Source organism: Neophocaena asiaeorientalis, unplaced genomic scaffold (genome assembly GCF_003031525.2).
Source record: "Neophocaena asiaeorientalis asiaeorientalis breed wild unplaced genomic scaffold, Neophocaena_asiaeorientalis_V1.1 scaffold226, whole genome shotgun sequence".
Lineage (NCBI taxonomy): Eukaryota > Metazoa > Chordata > Mammalia > Artiodactyla > Phocoenidae > Neophocaena > Neophocaena asiaeorientalis.
Genome location: NW_020173037.1, coordinates 4,144,639 through 4,161,766, shown reverse-complemented (window position 1 = coordinate 4,161,766; position 17,128 = coordinate 4,144,639). Strand labels below are relative to the sequence as shown.

Below are 17,128 nucleotides of genomic sequence, written 5' to 3'. Positions count from 1 at the left end.
ATTGGTAGTACAGTCTTGGTGGTAAGGTTGATATCTTAGTTATAAATGATCTGTTTTCTCATTGTTTGTACCAAGACATCAGAATTAACTATTTCCCATGTGATGTAAGAGGATGTTTCTTGAGTACCTGCCATATACTGGGTCTGATTCAGGGCATTTGTCCTTCACAATGTCTCAGCAAATTCTTCCAGGTGCCTTTCTTATGAGGTAGGGACTGCTTTCCCCACTCCTCTGATGAAGAAATAGATGCAGACAAATAGCGAAATGAGCCGCAGCTCCAAGTTATTAGGTGGCGGAGCTAAGATCACAACACAGTCTGTTGAATCTGAACTCTCTCTCCATTCTGTTCCTTGAGGAGGCAGCCTGCATCTCTCTCTCATCCTCTGGGTGGTGGTGGAGGTTGGGGACAAATGTCATTGTCATTAGGCATTATGACTTTCAAATATTGTGTTATAACTTGAGAAGCAGTCTATCATGCCCTTTACCTTAAATACCATTTGCATTAGCACCCCCCAAAATGAAATAGTAAGGTATACATCTAACAAAATATGTACAATATCTATATGAAGAAAGCTATAAAACTCTAATGAAAGAAATCAAAGAACTAAAAAAATGGAAAGGTATGCCATGTTCATGGAAGAAAAAAAAGAAGACCCAATATTGGCAAGATGTCAGTTCTTCCCCACTTGATCTATAGATTCAACTCAATCCCAATCAAAATCCCAGCAAGTAATTTTGTGGATATTGATAAACTAATTCTAAAGTTCATGTGGAGATGCAAAAGACCCAGTACAACCAATGTAATACTGAAGGAGAAGAACAAAGTTGGAGGACTGACCCTACCCAACTTGAAGATTTTCTATAAAGCTCCAGTAATCAAGAAGTGTGATACTGGTGAAAAATTGACAAACAGATCAGTAGAACAACATGGAGGGTCTAGAATAGGCCCACATAAATGTAGTCAATTGATGTTTGACAAAGGAGCAAAGCCAACAGAGAAAAGATAGTCTTTCCAACAAGTAGTCCTGGAACAACTAGACATCCACGTGCAACAAAAATAGAATCTAGACACAAACCGTATAAACTTCATAAAACTTAACTTAAAATGGATCACACTAAATGCAAAATGCAACACTATAAAACCCTTAGCAGATAACATAGGAGAGAATTTAGATGACCTTGAGTATAGTGATGACTTTTCAGAAGCAACACCAAAGGCATGATCCATAGAATAAATAATGGATAAGCTGAATTTCATTAAAATGAAAAGCTCCTGCTATGTAAAAAGCACCATCAAGAAAACAAAATGAGGGCTTCCTTGGTGGCGCAGTGGTTGAGAGTCCGCCTGATGATGCAGGGGACACGGGTTCGTGCCCCGGTCCGGGAAGATCCCAAATGCCGTGGAGCGGTTGGGCCCGTGAGCCATGGCCGCTGAGCCTGTGCGTCTGGAGCAACGGGAGAGGCCACAACAGTGAGAGGCCCACGTACCGCAAAAAGAAAAAAAAAATAAGAAAAGAAAATGACAAGCCACAGACTGAGAGAAAGTATTTGCAAAAGACAACTGATAAAGGATTATTATTCAAAATATACAAAGAACCCTTAAAACTCAACAATAAAAAAAATACAACAACCCAACTCAAAAAATGGGTGGAAGACCTTAACAGACACCTCACCAAAGAAGAAATACAGATGGCAAAAAAGCATATAAAAAGATGCTTCAGATCATATGTCATCAAGAAAATGCAAACTAAAACAGCAGTGAGATACCACTATACACCTACTAAAATGGCCAAAATCCAAAACACTGATAACATCAAATGCTGGTGAGGAATTGTCATTCACTGCTGGTGGGAATGCGAGATGGTACAGCCACCCTGGAAGACAGTTCGGTGGTTTCTTACAAAACTAAACATACTTTTATCATATAATCCTTGATATTTTCCTAAAGGAATTGAAAGACTTATGTCCACACAAAAACCTGCACACAAATGTTTACAAGCAGCTTTATGCGTAATTGCCAAAACTTGGAAGCAAGCAAGATGTCCTTCATTAGGTGAATGGATAAATAAACTGTGGTCCATCCAGACAGTGGAATATTATTCAGCGCAAAAAGAGATGAGCTCACAAGCCATGAAGAGACATGGAGGGACCTTAAATGCATATGACTTATTTTCCCGTGGGAGCCGCCGGGTTGGGGGGAGCGTGGCCTTCTCCTCTCCCCGCCCTGGCGTGCGCTCGTCCACTGATATCAGTGTACTCTGAAAAGGGGGAGTCATCTGGCAAAAATGTCACTTTGCCTGCTCTGTTCAAGGCTCCCATTCGCCCAGATATTCTGAACTTTGTTCACACCAACTTGTGCAAAAACAACAGACAGCCCTGTGCTGTCAGTGAATTGGCAGGTCATCAAACCAGTGCTGAGTCTTGGGTACTGGCAGAGCTGTGGCTCGAATTCCCAGGGTTCAAGGTGGCAGGACTCACCACTCTGGCCAGGATGTTCTTGGAAATATGTGTCGTGGGGGCCACATGTTTGCGCCAACCAAGACCTGGCGACGTTAGCACCGCAGAGTGAATACAACACCGAAGGGATATGCCATCTGCTCTGCACCGGCTGCCTCGGAGTTACCAGCGCTGGTCGTGTCTAAAGGTCATCGTATAGAGGAAGTTCCTGAACTTCCTCTGGTGGTTGAAGATAAAGATGAAGGCTACAAGAAGACTAAGGAGGTTGTTTTGCTTCTGAAGAAACTTAAAGCCTGGAATGAAACCCAAAACGTCTAACGCCTCTCAGCAAATGAGACCTGGCAAAGGCAAAATGAGAAACCGTCGTCGTATCCAGCGCAGGGGACCCTGTGTCATCTGTAATCGGCGCATCATCGAGGCCTTCAGAAACATCCCTGGAATTACTCTGCCTAATGTGAGCAAACCGAACCTTTTGAAACTTGCTCCAGGTGGGCATGTGCTACGTTCCTGCATTTGGACTGAAAGTGCTTTCCGCAAGTTAGATGAGCTGTATGGCACTTGGCGTAAAGCTGCTCCCCTCAAGAGTAACTACAACCTCCCCATACACGGGGCTCAGTACAGACCTTAGCAGCATCTTGAAAAGCCCAGAGATCCAAAGAGCTCTCCGGGCAGCACGCGAGAGGATTCATCAGAGTCCCGCAGAGGAGTCCACCGAAAAGCCTGAGAATCACGCTGAAGCTAAACCCACATGCAAAGACCACGCGCCGGAACACCATTCTTCGCCAGGCCAAGAACCACAAAATCCGGATGGATAGGGCAGCAGCAGCACTAGAAGCCAGATCAGATGAGAAGGGGCTTCCAGGCAAGAGCCTTTGGCGGGAAGAAAGGAAAGGAGGCTGTTGGCGTTAAGAAGCAGAAGAAGCCTTTGGTGGGAAAAAAGGCTGCAGTGACCAAGAAACCGGCAGCTGAAAAGAAGCCCACAGGAAAGAAACCCACCTCAGAGCAAAAGAAGGCTGCTGCATAAACTTAAATTTGCTTATTACGTAGAGGTGAAGTCATTTGGGACAGCTGATTTTGAATAAAGACCTGATTTTAAAAACTGCATATGACTTAAGTGAAAGAAGCCTATCTGAAAAGCCTACAGACTGTATGATTCCTGCAAAGGGAAAAGCTATGGAGACAGTAAAAAGATCAGTGGCTGCCAGGGATTGGGGGAAGAAGGGATGAACAAGAGGAGAACGTAGGATTTTTAGGGCAGTGAAAATACTCTGTATGATATTATAATGATGGATATATGTCATTATACATTTGTCCAGACCCACAGAGTGTACAACACCAAGAGCGAACCCCACGTAAACTAAATGATGTGTCGATATAGGTTCATCCCTGGTAACAAACATACCATCTGGCGAAGATGCTGATACTGGGGAAAGCCATGCCTCTGTGGAGGCAGAGACTATATGGGAAACCTCTGTGCCCTCCCCTCAATTTCGCTGTGAACCTAAAACTGCTTTAAAAAATAAAGTCTATTAAAAAATGAAGAAAATACGACCACCAATTATAGGAATCTCATACTTTCTTAGACTGTAGAAAATATCTCAAAACTTAAAATATGAATGCTAATAAGCTTGTGGAAAAAAGATTAGTTTCCATGTCTAATGGTGTGGAGACGATGTGCTTGGAAAATGTAAAGAAAATGCACATTTGTTTTCCTCATAAATGTATATTCTTTCAAAACACGTCAAGGCTGAAAGTACTTCACGCTAAAAATATAGGTCAGTGGACAGATCAAAGTCTAAGTGGCATTTGCTGGAAGATCCCTGAGGTTTCAAAACCCTACTGGGACAACTCGGAGGTTAAGAGTCAAGATCACAACATGGGCAGTGGGCACTGGCCGTGCAGGGCAGAAGGGACCGAGGCCACAGAGAGCGCTCAGGGGGAGAGCAGGCTCGGATTTAATTCCAAGGTTAGGGAAAATGAATTTAAATGGGTTTACATCCATTTAAAAAAGAAAGAAAATGTGAATTTAGAAACACACTATGGGTGCCCTTCCCCTTCTCCATGTGAGACAGGAAGGAAGGATGGGAGAAGATGGCCCACATGGACCACTTGACACCCCCAAGTGCCAGACAGGAGGTTAGGGTCCTTTTCATTGTTTATGTGATTCTAACACAACGTGGCGACTTAGATCAGGAAATTCTTTTTCAATCAGAGAAGCAAATTCTCAGTGTGGTTAAGGAACACACTGAAGGCTACAAGGTGAGTGAAAGCATAAAAGATCATTCATGATGGAATGTCTCCACGTTGGGGTCCTTTATCCATGAGAGGAGCCCTGAACCCTGGGCTCTGGTCCCAGCCCCACCTGCTACTGTCACCTTTGTTAACTCACACTAACCTTTGTTAACTACTAGGGTAGGAGAGCAGGAACTGGATTAGATAAAGATTTTGCTTTTGCTCTGCTACTCAAGCCTACCGTTCACCACATGGTTTATGTCTTACATTTACGTCTCTTTCCTGAAACTTGTCCTCTTAGCCACTTCACTGATTTTCTTCTTTCTTCTATAGTCTAGAAGTTCTACCTTGCTGCCATGATTTTTTCTCCTCTAATTTGCAATCCTTACTTCTTTCCTAAGCTTGGTCCTGATGGCAGCAATGTCATCATTGCCTAATAGACAAATAGAGTCTAATAGACTGTTCAGTTCTCATCTTGGCTGGTCCCTCATGAGCATCTCTTTTGAAATAACTCTTCTGATTATCCCACTTCTCTCTTACTTCTTCTGCTTCACTGACTGGTCTTGGTCATCATTCTTCTAGCATTCAGATCAGTGCCTGCCATGGATAGGGACTCAACAAATGTTTGTTCAGTAAATAATGTAATAAATAATGATGATTTTTTTTCAGGTCTTAATTAAGACATTGTGTTCCGTTATTGAGAGATGTGTTGCTGGACCTTATATGGACAAATACGGTCAGGACCCTCAAGCTTCAAGATCAAGTTCAGATCATTCCCCTCCTACTTCTGGGAGTGGTAGTGTTACAACACATGCACCTCATGCTCTGACTTTCTCCTCAGGGCCCAGCAGACCTGCCTCCCAAACACTTCTACGTTCAAAATCATTTCACTCATTCTTTAAGATCCAGTACCCTCTCTTTCACACAATTCCCTAGCATCTTTAAATTTGGAAAAAATGTCTTCTTCTGGGCTCACAAAACATTTAAAAAAATGAAATTTTTTTCAAATGCTTTTTCTTTAATAGCTTCTTCACTTATCTGCATTGAGTTTTAAAAATCTGTGAACTTAAAAATCTATGCATTTATTTACTCAGTCATTTATCCCAAGAGTCTATGTTAAAAATATCTATTGCCTTTTTACATACTAGCAGATGTGTTTTAGCTTTTTTTTAATTTGAATTTTAACTCAACGTTTCAGCTAACAAAAATCTGGCAGTACCTGCCTTCACAGAAGCCTACACACTGGAAAGGCCTACACTTCAACGCTACCCTGGAGAACTTCACACCCTATAAAATGGTCCAGGTGTGTGAGGTGATAAAATTATGGATGTTTGAAAAGTTTTGGAGGTTTGGAGTCTCCTTAGCCTCACGGACTCTCTGGACTTTTTCTACAGCTGAGTAGAAAGCTGTGGAAATTTAGAATCACAATGAAAGTGCTGACAAAACCTTCCACAGGCAGCTCTCAGCAGGCCTGTCCTTCCGCAATCAGAAGCTCTTTGTGAGTTTCAGGGAGTGAATCTCCATGTGGTTTTATGCTAAGGAATGCTTACACACCAAGTGAATCAGTTGCTCCCTTTTGCTCTGGCTTGCATCTGGCTCAGTGTGATGGGATCTCATCCCTCCCGATTGCATACATATAGGCTCCCATGCATGAGTGAGCAGTACGGTGAAAAAAAGACCTTTCTTAATTCAGTCAACAGGAAATGATCCCAGTTTTTAATTCCTGCTGAGCCATCAAGAAAATATTAGCCTCCATGTCTAAGGACTGCTTCAAAACCCAGTTTAACTCCAAGCTGCCCAGTGAATGTAAAAGATTTCTAGACTCGACTGTACGCTCTGTGATGGCACACATTTGTCATAGAGAAGAGGTTTCATAGCGAAAACTATTTCATCCGTTGTGGGCGATTCCCTCATTCACCCACCCAATCAGAATTGGGTCAGAAAATCCTATCGTGTAACTGTGTCTGTGGCTTCCTAGAAAAAAAAAAAAGTTATTTAGGAAAATACCATATTAAGCCACTTTTGAATTTTTTATTAAGTTGACCTCACTTTGACTGTGTTCAGCGAGGATTTGGGTTACTATTCACGGTAGTTATCTTTAGTTTTTAGAAAGAGCAATTACGGTACATCAATATTCAAAGTAAATATCTGCTCTGAGTTTGGGGTAAAGGTCAGGTGAGTGGGCTGCTGTTTCCTTTGTAAACAAACGAAAATGCCCAGAGAGCGTTGCTCATCCCCCAGCTCTACAGGGATTCAGTGGTTAGTCACCGCAGAGCTGAGGGACAGTGCATCCTGGGAGAGATTCAGGGTGAAGTCAGGATGAGACGCTCTGTGCTTCGGAAAAACAGTCCCCTAGATAGTTAGATGTGTATCTCAGGGAGAATTTTAATGAACCCAGATTCTTGCATCTTCTATACATAGAAAAGCACTGAAATCATTAACTTGAGATATCTGTTCTTCAAGACCAGAAGTACCATTTTACCAGGATGTATGCTGGACTACACGCATTCCCAGCCAAAAATCATATCCATCCTGGTTCCTTTCCTACCTCTTTGGAAGAGTTTCCTCGGAGCTAAATTATCTAAATTTATTTATCACCCTGAATAAAACTTAAACTCACAACTCCTACGTTGTACATTTTTTTTTTTTTAAGTTGACGCCTTGAAGGTACAAAGTGCTGAAAAATTACTCAAAGATTTGGGGAGGTTGGAGGTTGGCAAACAAGGAAGCCACAAGAACGGCGAAGGAACAGTGAGTGTCTGGGGCCAGCATTCACTGCAGACAGCCCTTATGTCTGTCTGCTTCTCTGTTGCACCAACCTCTCCGCAACTTTCTGCCAAGTTGCTGCTCTCCCAAGCCAGGCGTGTGCAATTGTTCGCATCTGCTCACCAGCTACCCTCACCCCACCCAGTCTATCACCCAGGGCCTGAACACGCATGCACCCATGCTCACTCACATCTCACTGAGAAGGAGACGGAGAGAGAAGGAATACTGAGTGGAAAAATACCAAGATTTATGCTTGATTATTGGAGATAATTAAGTAGGACCTAAAAATAGTCACGCCCTTATTTCATATTATGTTCAAAATGATTCAAATTCAAAACTATTCACAGCTGTGCTGGGGGCTGCTACCACACAGAGTTGATTTCAAGCACTTGAATCAACGATCAGCAAATGAAGCTTCTCTCTGTTCTTCTAAGTATAACTTGGAGTGGTACCATGACTCAGGCTATTGAATGTGAAATAAAGGGATCAATAATATCATTACCCTCATGACACTCATCGTTTATTCTGCCAATACTTTTCAACAGAGAGGAGCAGTGTGGCCAACATGCCCTGTCGGGTGTGTGAGCCTCTCCTTACAAAGATGTTGATGATGGTGAGTCTTTAAAATTCAACTCCATATATGTATTGATTAAGCAGACTGGTAGTTTACTATTTTATTGATTGACTTATTGATAACCCCCAAATACTGAACAATGCAGAAACAGGCTGAAAAGTAAGACGTAGAGAAAAATACGTGTATTTTTTAAGTATATATGCAGGATTTACCCTGCTACTAGAAATATTTTTCAAGTATGAGGAACAAATCTAATCGTGTACCACAAGTAACACCAACAGTCCCACTCATTTGAGGAGGCTGTTATCCGCCAGCATCGCTGAACAGACAGGTGTAGACAAAACCACTGGCCTCCCTCTTCTGGTTTTGTTCAGGTTGCTATCTTTTCTTTACTGAACATGACAAAATGTTAGGCTTCAGTTGTGACCCAGCTCAAAGGCTGCTCTTTTCATGAAAACTTCCCTGATTCTTCCGATATTCCCTGACGTCAGACGGCACCGCATTTCTACTTTCTGTGTATCATTTTCTTTCTTTCTTTTTTCTTTTTACTGAAGTATAGTTGATTTACAATGTTGCAACAATCTCTGCTGTACAGCAAAGTGACTCAGTTACACACATACATACATTCTTTTTAAATATTCTTTTCCATTATGGTTTATCACAGGAGATTGGATATCGTTCCCTGTGCTCTACAGTAAGACCTTGGTGTTTATCCATTCTAAATGTAATCCTTTGCATCTACCAACCCCAAACTCACAGGCCAACCTTCTTCCTCCCCACTCCCCCTTGGCAAGCCAAGTCTGTTCTCTATGTCTATGAGTCTGTTTCTGTTTTGTAGATAGGTTCTTTTGTGCCATATTTTAGATTCCACATATAAGTGATAGCATACGGTTATTTGTCTTTCTCTTTCTGACTTACTTCACTTAGTATGGTAATCTCTAGTTGCGTCCATGTTGCTGCAAATGGCATTATTTCATTCTTTTTTTATGGCTGAGTAGTATTCCATTGTATATACATGTACTACATCTTCTTTATCCACTCATCTGTTGATGGACATTTAGGCTGCTTCCATGTTTTGGCTATTGTGATCTGTATCATTTTCTATAAGAGATCATTTTATGTCACCAAAGGGCCTTAACATGGCCACCAACAGTATAGAGCACATTGAATAATAACAATTTTTTGGTCTTTCTTTTCCCTTAGGTTGAATTCTTTGAGAGCAGGGGCTATGCCACTTGGTTTTGTATCAAGTACACCTAGCCTAGGGCTTTGTCACCCAGCAGACATTCATTCTTCCTTTTATTCAACAAATACCCACCAACTGCTTATAATGGGCCCAGAGCAGAGGGTCCATGCAGCCGGGAAGTAATGCGTGCAAGCCTTTGCTGTGACATCATCACCCGCATCAGCCTCTACGGAATTTGTCAGCACCTGGGAGGGAGGGAGGACGTGCTGTATTTTTTTAATACCCAGTGGGCCTTCACACTAACTACTATTGAATACGTTTAACATATCCATAAAGCCAAAAGAAATCACAACTGTCCAGTATAAAGGCTGCTGTTTTATAATTTTTGTGTGGTTTAGCTATTTAAAAGTTTTCTTGGGTCAGATTTTTGTTATGTGTTTTGAGGAACCTATGTCTACTTTCCTAACGATTTTGGTTCAAATTAAAAGTCTTTGATGAAGTTGTTCTTAAAATTTTGTTTCATCAATAATGAGCTGCTGCTTAATTGAACAGATTTACTAAAGTTTATATGGTGGGCACAATGAAGTAACAAGGGAAGAAACTAGGACACGTCTTGGAATTAAGCCCTTCCTATTCCAATGGGCACCATGAAGAGCTCTTTCCCAAATCTCAAAAGATTTGTCCCATTGCCAGTCCTTGTCACATTTATTGCCCTCACTGACTTCCTGTGCATTTGGATCAGAAAGTTGAGACATTGCAGAACTCTCAAGAAACGTACTTTAAAATTGCCAGTTTGACATTAAGTACCAAAAGCCTTCAAGCCCGCAAGCTTGTCCTCAAATCCACCCATTTCACTTTAGGTATTTAACTAAGGCTGTAAAGATTTTCTTAATGTGTTTGTAATAGGATTATCATAGGATTGTTGATTAAGGTGACTACAGCCGATCACTCATGGTTTCAAAAACAGGGAATTAGTGGAAAAGAAAAAGATAATCCATGTGCTAGTAAATCACGCAGTAGTTAGAAATGATGTAGATAGAATTACATACATCGTCATGGACATATACTCATGATGTAGTGCCAAAAAAGAGGAGGTTACAAAATAGTACCCATATTTCAATTCTCTTTTAATGTAATATATACGAAACATGAAAGAACTCGATATGCACTAAAATATAATTAATTGTGGTAATATGGTAGTAGGTGATATGGGACAATTTTTAAAAAAATAAAGATTAGAGTTATCACGGTGTGCTTGTTTATGTGCGACGGCAATGATCCAGTAGAAAGGAGAAACCGATAATGCAGGAGAGAGAGAGGGTAATTTCATGGACAGGCTGCTTATGTAGGTGAGAGGGCACGGGATCCAGCACAGAAGAAGAGGGATCAAGAGATGAGAGCAGGCACAGCTTACCCATAGTAAACAGGGAAGCCAGGTGATGGGTGCAGAAGGAGGTGGGGTTAGCGGTGGGAAAATAAAGCCGTTCTTATTGCACTGCTTCTGTTTTCTCACTGACATAGGAAGCGAAAGCAGTGGTTTGAAGTGACGGAGGCAGATGGAAGTGTGAGGACACAGAAGAAGGAAGGAAACAGTGAGTTTTGTAGCAGGAGAGTGAATTTCATGGAGGAACAATGTCGGATGCTTGACAGTGCTGAGTGACCACTCGACATCTGTGGTCAGACGTTTCAGAGAGATGTAGCAGTTGCCAAACTCGGCTGCTTGGATATATTTAATATGACACAGTCTCCATGGTCTAAGGCCCTATGTGCCTTCCACGTAGTGTCTGTGATGCAGCGTGAACTGCCCTCTAGTGAAGAACGGGCTCAAGCAGGGGCTGTGTGGTCCCTCTGTGTGGGACGGGGACCTAGACCTGCTCTCGTTTTCTCTCATCCCATCTAGAAGACGGAACAGCTCTTCTGAAATACACCCAGATGAGTTAGGCCTTTCTAAATGTGTTTTGTCACGTTCTTTATAATGTCACATTACAAACTTTTCATAAAAAGTGAATTTGTTTAGGACAGATTTTACAGCCCTTCACACACCATCATGCACACAATAGACATTCGATGAATGGGTTAACGAACTTAACGAAAATAGCGACAGAAAAACAGATCAAAAGGGACGGGACACAGTCCCACTCACAGGCTGACTCTCTCCCCGGCATTTTCCCTCCCCTGCAGAAATCCACGGGTGGAGCCGGGTGCAGAGACAGGAACTCGGCACGGAGGACTTGGGTCTGGGGGTTGATGGGTTCCTTCTCTAACCTCAGCCTCGGGAAGGTAGCCGGGCATGGCTCCACCTGCTTTACCATAAAATGGAGCAACTGGAAATCCAGTGGTTTAGGTCTTAAAAGTCCTCATCAGGATGTGACAAAGGAGGCAGTTGTCACACTCAAGGTGTCTCCTACCGTGATTGGCTGGGGATCGTGTTTGTTTAAGGAGAGCCCCTTAACTTTTGACTTCCCTGTAGTCTCGTGGGATGCAAGACAGGAAAAGAATAATTAGAAACTTCTTCCAGCCCCCTTTGCTTTCTTCCGTTCGTGAAGTATTCAGGATCAACTGTAGGCAAAACAGGCAACCATGGGGGTTTTGGATACGAAGAAATCGGAATCGAGGTAGGTGTAGGTGTCTTTTCCTGCTCAGCAAAGCTTTCCTGGGCACACGGCCTGTGGGAAAGCAATTGTTCCTAACTCACTCTGTGCATCACAGCTTAAACACACAGGGAGTGTAAAAGAGATTTTCCAACAATGGCGAGTAAAGGTGGAAATTGGAAATGAAGAACTAAAGCCATCTGGAAAAAGTGGAAACAATTGTGCTGCTAGGTAGGCACCCACTTGCATCTGGTGAGAGCCCGATTTGTTCTGTTTTAGATGGTTCCTTCCAGGAAGCGCTGTTCCTACACGAAGGCTCTGCAGCGCGGGCGTGCACACCTGGCCGTCAGAGCCAGGTGACGGTGCTGGATGCAGCCTGGGCCGTGGTGCACACGTTCTGGCTGAGACGCTTTCACGGTGTGTGCGCGGTGACCCCGCACGGCATCCCGGGCCGCTCCGAGGAGCTTCCACCCCCACGGGCTTCCACCCCATGGCGCGGCTCTGAGCAACGCTGCCGGCTAGGCAGGGCCTGTGGACACCTGTACCTGCACGAATCAGTACCCTCTCCGCCAGCTGGTCTACACAACCAAAGCCGAGTGCTCAGAGCGTCACGAAGCTAGAAGTGACTTCAGAGACCCTCCAGCCCAGCCAGCCCTTTTATAAGGAGGGGTAACTTTGGTCTGTAGAAGGTAGTTAACCTTCTACCTTTGCTTGCACCATCTGTAAGAGATAGAATCGAATGTCCTGGATGGGTTTGAGATGTTGCTTGAAAATAGGACTGACAGGCCTTGGGCCGCATCTTACATCTCCAACACAGAGGGCTGCATCCTCTGCCCAGAGACCAACAAGAGCGCTTGGCCCATCTCTGCATACCACACACAGTCCTTCTACATCTCTCTGCCCCTCCTTCTGTCCTTCCTGCCTGCCTTGCTGTCTCGCTCGCTCTCTCCAGGTAGGGATATGGGATTGGACTGGAAACATAGCGCCGTGTAAACTGGAAGCTCTGAGCACAGGCCGCTGTACTGTCTCATGTTCCATGTGCTGTCTTACTTGTGCGGGTACAGTTGAGACTCCCTGAGTATTTCTTGCCCTCCAGAGACAGATGTTCCCAGGGAAATGCCAGATTCAATGGAGAGCAGCAATTCTGTCAAAGATGGCAGTGTGGAGTGGAAGGAACTGGATATTCATGTTTAAGTTTCTGCTCGACCCTGATTCCTGGTCTCAGAACAGGAGCTGAATTCTCCTTCCTGGGACAGGACAAACCGAGAAACAATTATGCTTTACTTAGCTCTCCGCTGAGCCTGTTGGCCTCCAGTACAGCGAGACCTCTCTGACTTAATTATTCAATAAGTAAGGAGCCCTGAGAAAGGGTTTTCACAGCCGACAGGGTTTTAGGGCTACACCAACTTCCACAAGGGGAACACAGCTTTTCAGCATCAGTGTTAAATGTTGTACTTCTTCTTGTTTGATTTTTTAATTGGTTTTAAAAGAGTGTCCATCGGAGAAAAGTAGATGGTTGAAATTGGATTAAAAAAGCATTTTTCTTTCTGTCCTACAAATAATAATTTTAGACATAGTCATTTATGGAAATAACTTGCAGACTTAAGACCACTCTTACCTGCTAAATAAAAATATTTTGAAGATTTAAATTCAGAGCTATTTGCAGATACCTCACAGCTTTCATGCCATTGATTATGTGCATGCATTACAGAAAGTTGTGCTTTTACATATAAATCTTTTACCATAAAGATATGTGAAAATACACGTCAGACTCGGTTCTATCGCATTCATTTTTCTTTTCCTAGAGAGGAAAGGCTCAGTTCTTATAATTCACATCAGTTTAATTTGTAAGCTGGTTCATTTGTAAGGGGGGTCATCTGTCAGCGGAGGGTTGAATTTAGAAGCTCTCTCTGCAGATAAGTTTCTTCTCAAAATGCAAGAGGATTGAGATGGCATTGCCTGAGCTGGTCTTCGTTTGCTGGAGGTTTTGTGGTGGTTGTTTGCTGTCAGGTAGCTCCTCTCTTCGGTCTTTTAACACAACTTTCTGCCCATCTCCCTGCTTAAACAGTGGCAACCGTAAGATCAGCTCAGTGGCCCTTATTCCTCATCTTGTGCTCAGTGACTTGCGTTAATCCTAGAGATCTTTGCATCCAACTGTCTTTTGACCACCTTGGGAGTGACACAGGACATATTTTCCCCATGGCTCTCTGATTTTGACAGCAAGGCTCGCCTTGGCCAAGGACGAGGTCCCGCTCCCAAAGTCTGTAGCAAACCTGATGCAACAGTGAGCTTAGCCGCTAAGCTGGGGACACCAGGCATCCGGGAAGAGCCACAACTCCAAAAAACACATATTTTGATTCTTATGTTTAGAATGAATAATCTGATAAAGACAAAGAATTGTCTTTTCTCTATGTTTTTTTTTTTTCTATAAAACTTTACATAAAGCTCTCAAACGGAAAAGGTGATCTCATTTTCTCACACCCTCCCTCTCCTTTCCTTCTCCATCTCCATCATCTTTAGGATAAAAACTTCTCTTTGATGTTACAGATCTTTCAGGAAACTAGCAGAGACCGTCAGGAATCTCGGGCCACCCAGGAAGGTGGCTTGCCATACTCCTCACTTGTGCCTGGGGTTTTCTCTTCCAGAGAGTTCTCAGGTGTGTAACTATACCAAGGGGGTGCCAAGGTCTTCTGGTGAGGAGAACTTGACAGAGATTCAGTTTGATGTTGACTTTGAATTTGTATCCTCACGTACAGACCACCTCCTGATGCGTACGCCTGACCCCGTAAGTTTACTGAGCATTCACGGATGCAGTGGTGGAATAGCACTGTCAAGGAGTTTGGAGATCATCTAGTTTGGTTTGAGAAACCGGGACCCAGAGAGGTTAAGTGACTTGTACCAGGTCTCACAGCGAGGAAGTGAGATAAGCAAAGCCGGAGCCTCCCTCTGCAGCGTGTGGTGTCTCTTGTCTAAAGAGGCTCGTCCACGGATAATTCACATGGGGGAGGTGGATAAAGCTCGCCTCCCCCAGGCTTTTCTCCTCTGCTTCTGTGCTAACACCCTTTTTCTCTTTCTTCCATTTTGCTTACTAGCATGGGAGGCTCCCACCCCATGGACCTCTTTGACTCCCTTCTCAAACTTCTTGGACTGAAGCTATTCTCGTGTGGAACCAGGGTTGGGCCAGGAATTCATAAATCAGTGGGCCCCTGGCTACCAGCAAACACTCCATCTCTCTTTTCCTGTACTATGCCTCCCCTTTTCTCCAATTAGTAAAGTATCCAGCCCAGGCTTATGTGCTCCTTGCTATAAAAAGTTATAAGGACCTTGTAGAGATTCCCCAGACCAACCAGATCAGATGAGAGGATGGCCCAGTACATACAGCGAGTCACAGCAAGGCTCTGCTGAGACTGAAACAAAACGAGCACATTACAGAACGTTACCTGTTTAACAACATCTATTTCGTTACAGGATTGACAAATTACCAGGAAACTATGCAGAAAATGTTACCTATCCATCCTCCCCCAGCCATGTAGTCACCTGTGTACCCACTGGTCTGTCTAATTTGCTTCTAGAAAAGATTTCAGCAGCAGGCCCTAAGGAAACGTCGGGGCGGGTCTGTTATCAACGGAACCGTCTTACTGATGAGATGATCAAACAGGACGGCAAAACCCCAAAATATGAATCTGACTGTAATATTCATTTTATAAAACTTAGTACTACATAAACAATACATTATTAAATGCTGACAACATTTTCCCATATGACCTTCTTTGTAAAAATATTAAGGTAATCTTTATCGTTTCCTTTAATCTCTCGCCTTTTGTGTCCTAATATCAAAAAGAAATGGTGGCGATTACCCTAATATTCAAATATGTATTATATATTTAAATTTATACATAAATGTATATAATATGTGTAATAGTTAATATACATACAACATTAGAGAGGGCTATAGGTCTTTTTCAAATTTTTGGAAGTTATCGTACAAGCCAGAAAGCTTCAGTGGATTCTGTTCTCATATTGAGCAAGTGTAAAATCATAAGGATTTTTTTTCCTACTCGGAGGGCAGCTTGAGGGCAAAAGAGTCTTTGTGTAAATTACCCATGATAAGTGATGGTGAAGAAGAAAATAGGCCTCATTCACAGATACAGGTGTCAAGCGGCCGACAAGAACCCAGAGCACCGTGACCTGCGTCAAAGGGTAACGGAACGGTCCTCGGGTTGTGAGAAAAGGAGCCGACCACCTTTCCCCAAATGCAGAAAGTGAGCTGCAAGCCCTTACCTTGGAGGGCCTGCAGGCTGTGAGTCTGTACGATAATGCAGAGCTGCAGCACCAGCTGGGGAGCGCTCTCCAGGAAGGTGGCGAGCAGGTGCAGCATGCTTACGTCTGCGTACTCGTAGACCATCTTCCAGTAAAACCTCCACCGGCCATTCTCTCCGCCCTGTCGACTTCGAATACCTAAGTATATCGTGTGGAAATACCTAGAAAGGAAACACAGAGAAAAAGAAAGACCGGAGTGATAACTAATCCTTCAAACACCAGGGCTGTTTTTTCTCTTCTGCAAACTGCCATATATGTGCAAGCACGTCCATGAAACAACTACCTTAGTGACTTATCACTTAAGGTCCCAAGTTGGCCCTTATTCTTAAAGGTTCACTTTGAGGAGTCACTGCAATTTTTGTCTTCGTTAAAGCATTCCACTGCATTGTAATAGGAAGAGGGAGGTGAGACACAGGTGTAGAAGGGGTTTTCCACCTTGATAATCTACAGACACCCTTCCTGGTCAGTTCCACCATGTGCTCAATGGTCCTCAGCAGATGGATGTCTCCAAGGGCATGATGCAAGTCAAGTTCTAGGACGTATGTGTTTGTAAACACTCCTGATGCCTTTTTCAAAAACTTTTACTATTGAAAATTTCAAAGCTATACAAAAGAAGAAAAAAACAGTGTATTGAATCCATAATAAAATTACCCCACTGCTTGAAGAAAATTTCCTGATAATAATCACCAATGTGGTAATCTTAAGTATCGCATATTAATTTTCCAAAAGTATTTGGAAAAGTATGAGAATGAAAGCAGGCTGAAAGCCAGTGCCATTTCCCGCTGGGTGTGAAAGACGCTGTCTCTGAATGGTCATCACATTTTATTCTGACAAACTTGTATTTGTTCTTTAATACCATGAAAAAGAAGTCAAATTATCCTATGGGGAGAAAAGACAAGAGGGTATAGATACTACAAAGAAAGTAAAGTGACATAGTCTTTGATCTAATGACTGCTCTGGCTTTCTTGTTCTTTGGGTCATGGTGTGCTCATTCCTTATGAA

The 17,128-nt window shown here is 43.0% G+C and overlaps 1 protein-coding gene across 1 annotated transcript in view; it reads right to left on the bottom strand.

The window, feature by feature from the left end:
• Positions 1–17,128, bottom strand: part of XKR4 (XK related 4) — a gene marked incomplete at its 5' end in the record, with an annotated part of 313,003 nt that overhangs the window by 85,083 nt on the left and 210,792 nt on the right. The window contains one exon of the mRNA XM_024742563.1: positions 16,088–16,287. Coding sequence (XP_024598331.1) covers positions 16,088–16,287 — 200 coding nt within the window. The remainder of the gene's footprint in view (positions 1–16,087; positions 16,288–17,128) is intronic.